This window comes from Polistes dominula, unplaced genomic scaffold, assembly GCF_049000335.1.
Source record: "Polistes dominula isolate Pdom_NZ unplaced genomic scaffold, Pdom_raw_medaka contig_23, whole genome shotgun sequence".
Taxonomy (NCBI): domain Eukaryota; kingdom Metazoa; phylum Arthropoda; class Insecta; order Hymenoptera; family Vespidae; genus Polistes; species Polistes dominula.
Window position 1 is genome coordinate 3,953,241 of NW_028300963.1, and position 9,358 is coordinate 3,962,598.

Sequence of the window (9,358 nt, forward strand, 5' to 3'; positions counted from 1 at the left end):
AAAAAAGAAAGTAAAAAAGTAAAAAGTAAAGAAGAATCGTGCATGAATAAATAAAAAGAGGTAAAAGATGTAAAAACAAATATTAACAGGAGACTTTAATGCAAGCCTAAGAGGGTCATATACCAGATATTACGAAGAGTCAGTTATCAATGGTAAATCATATATCTAATAACATATATATATATATATATATATATATATATATAAATCTTATGAATCATACGCGTTCATTGCGAAAAAAAATTAATGCGTGAATTATTAATAATTCATGCATTATTTAAATATTAATTTCTAACTAACGAACAAAAATTAATTATTCATATTTAACTTTTATATTTGTATAATCGATTACAAAGTGTTGTTTTATTTAATTATTTGCATCGATTGTAAGAGGAAAAAAGAAAACGACAAGAAACAAAAGAAAAGAAAAAAAGAAATACAATGTTATTCGCAAAAAAAAATATATAAAAATAATATGGAAAAATATTATATTGGCTTTTTTATTCTTTTGTTTTTTTTGTTTTTTTTTATTTTTTATTTTAGCTTAAAAAACTGAAAGTTCCACTCGAGTTGAGAAAGGAGAGAGAGAGACCTTATAACATAACCCTGAAACCTACAAGATCGATCAACGGCAATGCTGCCGGTATCTATGAAAACTAGATACGTCACGATTTGTTTATCTCGGATTAAAAGGATACTACCTAAACTATAATACTACGTATGTTTTTTTTTTCTTCTTATTTTTTTATCGCGATAATCAAATTAGAACACGTTCATGAAAAATTGATTATAATTGCGGGGAAAAATTTAATCCATACGAATCGATTTCATTATATTTTTTTTCTCTTTCCTTTATTTTTCTTTTAATTTTCATTTTTTTTTTTTATTTTAAATTAAAAAAAAAAAATTCACACGATCTAATTGAATATAATAATGTTCGTTTAAATTATATTGCCTTAAATTTATTTAAATTCAAATTCTCGATAAATGTAATATTGTTATTATTATAGAAAATATTGCGAATATTATTTTATATTTTTCATAAATTAATAATATATTTGATATAACATTGATATAAAATAGAAATTTATTCGAATAAGAATATGGAATATATATATGTATATTTTATCGACATTTTTTTTGTTCTTCCTTTTCCTACATTGATCTGCAACAACATAACACACAAGCTTCTCGCATGCAGTCTTTCGGTATCGTCAAATTTACCCCGCCCTTTGCTAAACGCAGAGAAAGAGAAAGGGGAAGACATGCGTTCAAATATTTTCCAATTATCTCCTAATCAAAAAAAAAAAAAAAAGAAAAAAAAAATTTATAAAAAAAAACCAATTAATCATTGGTTATTTCAATTTATAATTGTATTAACTATCGAACAATTATTTCACAAAAATGATATCATTTTAACGTGATACCCGATAAAATATGAAATATTGATTACATTTACTATAGCAAAATCGTAACATAAATTTCCAAAGTACTTTTACTATTACCCCATATAGCTTGCAAAGTAAGCTTTGTAAGGGATGAAGTCATCAAGGACAAAGAGACAATGCTAGAAGAAGAAGGAAGAAGAAGGAAGGAAGGAAGGAAATAACGACAAAATGTCACCTGCTGACTTACCTGATTTTTTTTCTCTTTTTTTCCGATTTCTTCTTAATAGAAATAACGAGGATTCTTTTTTCTTTCTTTATTTATTTATTTGTTTCTTTATTTATTTCTTTCTTTCTTTCTTCCCGTTAGAAAGGATCACAGTCCACGATAAATATTGCACACAAAACGGGAAAATTAATGAAAAAGATCACGGAGAAAAGCTATCATCGGATATTATCCGTTCATTTAATATTTTATCAATACTTTTCTCTTTTTTCTTTTTCTTTTTTCTTTTTTCTTTTTATGATTTTCCTCCTATTATCTAATGTTCCTTCTTTATCGTTAAAGAAATTTCAATAAATATAATAATCACGATGCTCGTTGAGCCAGGCACACCACTGTCTCAGTTATTACATATATATATATATATATATATATACATATATGCATATATATATATATATACATATATATGTAAATTATTCTTTTTTTTTACTCTCTCTTAAATATACGTTTAATGCATAAATGTATATATACATATATGTTCGTATATATATATATATTATATATATACGAACATATAGATATATATATATATATATATATACATACACATATACGCTATATATATATATGAATATCTCTTGACTCTTATTCTAATGAATATAGATTATTTTATGTTTTTTTATTTTTTGCGAAAATTCACTCGATTCTTTTCTCTTCGTTCTCTTTACTTTTCATTAATAATATTAATAATAATAATAATAATAATAATAATAATAATATATTCATCGAGTATAATTCTTTTATCGCGTTCACAAAAGGATCAACTTTTCTGCAAACTAGGATAAAATGATATGTATTGTTGACAGCGGCACCAAAGGCGTTCAAATCTTGAGGAAGATTCTGTTAGAAGACGACGGATCCCGATTGTATTTTCCCGAGACTCGCATATCACCGATCCCGAACACACTTTTCGAAAACGTTCCCAGTCACCTCTTTCTCCCCTACACCCTAAATCCCGTTTTTCTCAGCTCTAATTCCTTCCTAGTTTCACTAAACTAATGAAACATTCCGGCACACGCAATTTTCTTTCTCACCCTTCCCTCTTACTCCTCTCTTTCGTTTTCTATCTCTCCCATTCGTACTCTTTCTCTCTCTCATACACTATCTATCTATCTATCTTTCTCTATCTAGTCTCGCATTCGTTCTATTTCTCTTTCTTTCTCTCTCTTTCTCTCTTTCTTTCTTTATCTTTTTTTCTATCTCTCTCTCTCACTCCCTCCCTCTCTACACACACGGTTTCCGATGCTACCCCGAGTCACATTTTAGTGCGACACACGACTTAGCAGTGGTTCGCGCGGGGTTACACTTCTCTCTCTCTCCGTCTTTCTCGCGATTCTGCCATCCCTATTCAGCTAAATCAAGGTGTTATCCCCCCTATCACCCACCCTCCCACCATTTCAAATCATCCCTGCCATCTACCGTCTCGTTTAGCTTTTTCTTCCCTTCAGTCGATTTTCCTATGATGGTACCTCCATAGGGGGTCATCCCTACCAACCGTAGCGCCCTCATGCATTCCACCCTCGTCCTATCTTCCTATCCAATATATATCTACCTATATATATATATATATGTATGTATACCGTAAGGGTAGTTTTTTTGACTACTTTCTATGATGTCGTCATTGGACAAGATCTGTTCCAATTTTTATTCTATTTGGTATACATTTCAATCAATGATTTTGTTAAATATATAGTAAGTTATATGTTTGACATTAAAAACTTAAAAGTAAATTCACTGTTCATGGATCCTAACCTATTTAAAAGATACAAGGATTCAAACGTATCTCTGTCCATAGGACTTTTGTATTATCAACGTAGGCGTATTTAGCGTAGCTAAGCTACCCTCTCCTCTCCTCCACCCCGTATACTACTCTACTCTCTTGACCTTTCAATGCTTTTAACACAACGATGTTGTAATCTATAATACTGTCCTGCAGGATTCTGTTATTTTCCAAATGTATATTTATTATTTATTCCCCAAATAGAAATACAATACATTTTATATGGAAACCATTTCAAATGCTTTATTAGATTATTTTCTTAGAGGAACATTTTCGCGTCATTTTTACATTCATCTATTCTAAAAGCCAAGCATCAAGTTTTTTCAACAAATGTCCCCTTCGCCACTTGTTTCGGTATTATCCCCCACCAATCCTGAAAAAGGATTCTTCTATTGACGTTACACCCCCGCATGACTTTACTTTCTTACTCCCACTATCTTTCTCTCTCTCTCTCTCTCTCTCTCTCTCTCTCTCTTTCTCTCTTTTCAAAACTAGCGCACCCACGCGTATGCTACCCTTCTTGTGTGCTGTAACCAAAGATTGACGTAACATCGTGTTACGTCAGAACGCCATTTTATACGATGACGCTTTCATGTTTTCCATATGCAAATATTTTTCCTTATTTATTTCTTCTTTTCTTCATTTTTCATCTCTATTGAAAATTACAATTGTCAAAAGTCTTAAGATCTTCCATTATTTCTTTTCTACTATCGTAGATATTACTATCGTAGTAATTCTCATAAAATTCGAATATTTCCTTAAGGATAATATTTTTTTTAATCAAGATTATATATTGTGAGATATATTACAGTCGTATTTTATCGTGGAATTCATGAATATTCCAACAATAAACGGAGAATAATTTTATCCTATAAGAAATGTATATTGCACCGTTGATTATTGACTTTTACTACTGGCATAATACTACCTAACATTAAAATTTTCTATTTTGACTTGTAGATTATGCGAATCTTCAAGATGTCGCTACGTTACGGCGTCAATACCGACATGTTAGAAGGTGATCATGAAAATGAACAAATATTATATATAATCTATTTAAATTATGTACTTTTACAAATATTATATATTGTTTACTACAAAACTTATTTGTTAATTAGCTTAAAAAATTATTTAAATTTTTCGAAAATTATCTCTTTTTACAATAGAGAAATATTATTAAATTAATAAACATAAAAAAATAAAAAAACAGACAAAATATAATATAATATTAATTTCGAAATAAGTTTAACGCTATATATCAATTATACAATTCTGTTTTATCAACATAGTTTATCCGTAGAGTTTATCTAAATAATAGAAGAACGCTACATGACCGACGAGAATGTACAAGATAGTTCCAACTTGTGGCAACTTGAACAAGTGATGGCGCTATTTACGAACAATTAAGGATAGATTTGAAATGCTCCTCCGATAAGTTAAATTTTCAACGTACTAGCGATACCAGTGTTCACAAATTGTACTAGATTGTACAATAATATGGCCGACACTTGCTTTATAAAGTATCAGCAACGTAACAAGCGTATTAATCCTTATGAACTTTTCATACGCTCTGCATATTCGAGAGTCATCGTTTGGAAATCGCGGTATCAGAAGTACTCATCTAGATTCACTGAAATAAATTCATGGGAAAAACGTCAGTCTATTAGAAAGGGTTGGGAAGGTATCAAATCGTCAATAATACGGTGACAAAAGTTCTCACGTACTTTGGAACTTGTTAAGGCTAGTGTTGGTCTCATAAGAAAGTACAGTAGGGATTGTATTAACGGCTAAGAAGACGATGGAATACGTGTTAATAAAAGACATAAGACCTGGCCAGAAAAATATAAATGTAGTGTTTATCATTTTGGAGGTTGGCCATCCTACAATCACCAAAGAAAACCGCGAAGTTCGAACATTCAAAGTTGCAGATAGTACAGCCTGTATGAATGTCTCCATTTGGGATGAACCTGGTCAGCTGTTAGTTCCCGGTGATATTGTTAGATTAACCAAAGGATATGCCTCCGTCTGGAGACAATGTTTGACCTTGTATTCGGGAAAAAATGGAGACATTCAAAAGATTGGAGAATTTTGTATGGTCATAAATGAACAATTAAATATGAGCGAACCAAATCCTGCTTTGGCCCAACAATTGATTAATCAAAGTGGATCGGGACCACCTGGTAATAACGTTAACAGTACGATAACAAACAATGGAAATGCGACTATCATCCCTGGCCAACCTGGACGTCAACCTTTGGTAAGTTATCGTTAAAGAATTATTCAACTGTTATTGTTATTTTTCTTCTTATCCTTGTCAGAAATCATAGCGATACAAAGTAGATAAGGTGGAAGGTTTATATAAAGAAATGAACTTAAACTTAATCCATATAATTAAATACTTTACAGGCTGTACAAAGTAACGTTGCTGCGACGGCGACAGCAGCAGCTGCAACAGTATCTACGACCGGTACAATTGGAACTCCAGCGACTACGGAAAAAAGAGGAAATATCGGTAATGGGGGTAGCGGAAATAATGGAGGCAATAATAGTGGAGGATCAGGTTTACCTGGCGGATCTGCCAGATATTCTAGCAATGAATCTACCACAAAATCTACAACCACCACGAAAAGTAATTCGCGAGGCCGTGGGGGCTATAGAAATGGTAGTCGCATTGATCGCAGATAACATATGTCTAAAATACCAATAACATCATACGCGTTATTATGAAGCACACAAAGACGCAACATCCAACACGATTGTAATATAAAATGTTTTTTCTAAGATTTCTCTATATCTATCTATATCTCAGTTCTTACGAGACAATGTAACAATTATATACGTTCAAATGAACATATATATATAATTGTACGCATTTGAGAGCAATTATGCCAAAATTACCTTAACATTTTAATGCAATTTAAGCAAGATAAATCGTTTTTAATTCATTTCAATATTAGATAATATTGGAATAATATTATCAAGTACGAGTACCCTCGAAACAGAAGTATTTCTTCTTTACTCTTAGTACTTATTTCATCAGTTAAGTTTCAATTGTGTTCAATAACAGAGATATGTAATTTAATTCATTATTTTATTAGATTACAATTTCATCACATCAATTGAATTCATTTTATTATGCATTGAAAATCTTGCAATAAAATATATTCAAGAACAAATCATAAGGAAACTTTCCTTTCTATTAAATCTCCGGATTTGTATTATAGTAACTAATATATTATAAAATTAGTTTAGTTTGTTAATATTCATTTGAATTAAATAATTATTGTAAATAGTTTTAATTATTCAATGTAGTTTTGTAACATTTATTTCAATACATTTGAATATAATTAACAAGAAAGATTAACCTCTACGTTTGACAGAAGTACCACCAAACGTAACAAAAATCCCTATTTGATGAAAGCTATACATATACATATCTACAAAGGAAATGTATTTATCTTACACAACTGCCATTTGTAACCTGAATTACCGACAGTGCAACGATTCGTATACATCATTTCGTACATGTAGTAGTGTACTTTGTAAGATAATCACTTTGTTGTGTATATATATATATATATACAACTATTCCAAATGAGATGATGACGATAATATAAGAAATATAAAACGTTTTGTTATTTGCCAATACAAAAATGTGTAAAAATGTTATTTAATATTTCATCGTTGTAAACATGGCCAGTTATCATTCCAAGTTCTCTCATGGCAAATCGTATTTCTTCAACAGCTATTACCGCATCGTAATTTTCATTTGATACCATTTCAATATAATTCTGCAGATTTTTTAGACACTTTGATAAATGATTTCTGTATCTATTTTGACTAATTACTGGATCTTCGTTAAATGTATTACAACATCTGTAAAAATTTTATTAAATTTAATTATATTATATATTAATTCTCTCCTATTGTAACTGAAAATTATTTTCATTGGTATAACGAATGACACAGTCATCGTTTCAATATATAAAAATGTTTATGTCATACATATTTCGGTATACTTACAATTCTTGACAACAATCTATCATAGTCTTATTTATATCCGAAAGACCTTCTTCCGTTAGAAACGAAGTTGCGACTACATTTTCCTTTTTTATTAATTCTTTATCTTTTTCATTCAAAAGATCTATTTTATTTGCAATTACGATACATCTCTTTTTACATTCGTCCCTTAATAATTCATTTAAGTTCATATTGTTAACATATTCCTTCATGTAATTCGAGTACGTCATTCCAGATTGTAGATATTCGCGTGAATCTATGACTAAAATGACCAGATCCACATTTTCTGCGTACGCTTTTGCTCTAATGATACCTTCTTTTTCTACAGGATCAGTAGGACTTTTAGTAAATCCTGCGGTATCTGCTAATATCATTGGATAACCGGAAATATTGATTTTTAATTCTATAATATCTCTGGTAGTACCAGCGATAGGTGACACTATGGCAGCATTTCTTTGAACCAAATAATTCAGTATCGTACTTTTGCCTACATTTGGTTTTCCAATAATAACCGTTCTTATTCCATTACGTAAAATTTCGCCACTTCTATTATCCGAAAGATGTCTTTCAATATCATTGATAAGAGATTTAATAGAAGAATGACAATTTTCTAAGATATTATCTTCAATATTATCCTCTTCATTAAAATCAATATAAGCTTCTAAATTGGCGATAATATTAATAAGCCTTTCTCGCCAATTTTTATAAAGTTTACTCAAACGTCCACTGGCTTGTGACAATGCTTGTTTCCTTTGTCGTTCTGTCTCAGCTTCTATTAAATCCGCTAAACCTTCTATCTCAACTAAATCCAATTTATTATTGTAAAATGCTCGTCTAGTAAATTCTCCTGGCAAAGCTTGATAAAAATTTAATTTAGATAATGCATTCATCAAGGAACTCAATATCGCTGGTCCTCCATGAACATGAAATTCCACGCAATCTTCACCTGTGAATGATTTAGGTCCTAAAACCAAAACAACATCAACATAGAATATTTCTAAACATTTGTCATTTGTAAATTTGTTTAAGAAAACCAAACTCACCAGGAAACCATAAACATAAACCTTTATCTATTACTTCTTTTGTTTCAGGATCTAAGATCTTTTTTAATACAGCTTTTCTTGGTTCTACATTTAATATCGTGGTCATTTTATTTAAAGCATTTATTGCATTTCTACCAGATATTCTGACAACGGCTACGCCACATTTACCATGACCTTAGAAATAAAATAATTCATTTTTATTACAAAATATTTTTCACTTATTTCTATTATATGGCAAGTATGCATGAGCATTTAAATATACACATTTAAATACACATATATATACATATATATATATATATATACATAACCAGATGAGAGAGCATAAATCGTTTCGTGTTTTCTTTCTGCCGTACAAAATGTCACAGAATGTCTCATAAATGATCTAACAGACAAAATCATTTGCAAAGCTAATCCATTGTTAGGTAATCGTGACATTACATTGATTAGAAGGCTTTTCATTTTTAAATAATTAATAGAACAAGTGTTTTATGATACATGTCAACACAACTAGTAGTAACAAGCATGCTTTTCGATGTAAACATTCGTGTAGTTTTTTTTACAGATTTCTACCGTACCGATAAAACATTGTTAACATTCGAATCAATGAAGTTTATTATCTTATCATAAGTCGATAAAGATTTATCTTCGATTTCGATGTTTTTTTCTTAAATATCGATATGTATATAATCGAAGAGATAGAAAATTTATTCAAATAAATTTGTAAATGTCATTTTCGAAAAAGTATGAATAATTTTGATCATGGGTTATCTATTTAACCAAGATGAGAATTGCTACTCTATATATAATCTAGTAACTATAAATACTTTTAATCAAGACCTGT

The 9,358-nt window shown here is 30.0% G+C and overlaps 2 protein-coding genes and 1 long non-coding RNA gene across 6 annotated transcripts; 1 reads left to right on the forward strand and 2 right to left on the reverse strand.

Moving 5' to 3' along the window:
• Positions 1 to 1,687: 1,687 nt before the first annotated feature.
• Positions 1,688 to 4,498, reverse strand: LOC149032529 (uncharacterized). 2 transcript variants are annotated; one of them, XR_016176665.1, is made up of 2 exons: positions 2,218 to 4,498; positions 1,688 to 1,939 (listed from the first exon to the last, which is right to left on the reverse strand). It is a non-coding gene; the product is annotated as an uncharacterized LOC149032529 (long non-coding RNA). The 2 variants fall into 2 exon arrangements; XR_016176664.1 differs by having other exon boundaries at positions 1,688 to 2,003.
• A 435-nt stretch (positions 4,499 to 4,933) lies between these two features.
• Positions 4,934 to 6,566, forward strand: LOC107065741 (SOSS complex subunit B2). Its single transcript, XM_015319699.2, has 2 exons — positions 4,934 to 5,708; positions 5,858 to 6,566. The coding sequence occupies exons 1-2, from the start codon at positions 5,250 to 5,252 to the stop codon at positions 6,134 to 6,136; spliced, it is 738 nt and encodes a 245-aa protein (XP_015175185.1). The 5' UTR covers positions 4,934 to 5,249; the 3' UTR covers positions 6,137 to 6,566.
• Positions 6,526 to 9,068, reverse strand: LOC107065740 (5-taurinomethyluridine-[tRNA] synthase subunit GTPB3, mitochondrial). 3 transcript variants are annotated; one of them, XM_015319694.2, is made up of 4 exons: positions 8,826 to 9,068; positions 8,515 to 8,688; positions 7,475 to 8,435; positions 6,526 to 7,327 (listed from the first exon to the last, which is right to left on the reverse strand). In XM_015319694.2, the coding sequence occupies exons 1-4, from the start codon at positions 8,974 to 8,976 to the stop codon at positions 7,087 to 7,089; spliced, it is 1,527 nt and encodes a 508-aa protein (XP_015175180.2). In that variant the 5' UTR covers positions 8,977 to 9,068; the 3' UTR covers positions 6,526 to 7,086. The 3 variants fall into 3 exon arrangements, with proteins under 3 accessions (XP_015175180.2, XP_015175181.2, XP_015175182.2); XM_015319695.2 differs by having other exon boundaries at positions 8,821 to 8,963; XM_015319696.2 differs by having other exon boundaries at positions 8,779 to 8,963.
• Between the last annotated feature and the right edge of the window lie 290 nt (positions 9,069 to 9,358).

Coding starts and splice junctions, on each gene's coding strand:
- LOC107065741 (XM_015319699.2), top strand. CDS start 5,250: ATGGAATACGTGTTAATAAAAGACATAAGACCTGGCCAGAAAAATATA. Junction 5,709..5,857: donor AACCTGGACGTCAACCTTTG/GTAAGTTATCGT, acceptor AATACTTTACAG/GCTGTACAAAGTAACGTTGC.
- LOC107065740 (XM_015319694.2), bottom strand. CDS start 8,976: ATGAAAAGCCTTCTAATCAATGTAATGTCACGATTACCTAACAATGGA. Junction 8,436..8,514: donor TTTATGTTTATGGTTTCCTG/GTGAGTTTGGTT, acceptor TTTTGGTTTTAG/GACCTAAATCATTCACAGGT. Junction 7,328..7,474: donor ATAGATTGTTGTCAAGAATT/GTAAGTATACCG, acceptor AAATTTTTACAG/ATGTTGTAATACATTTAACG.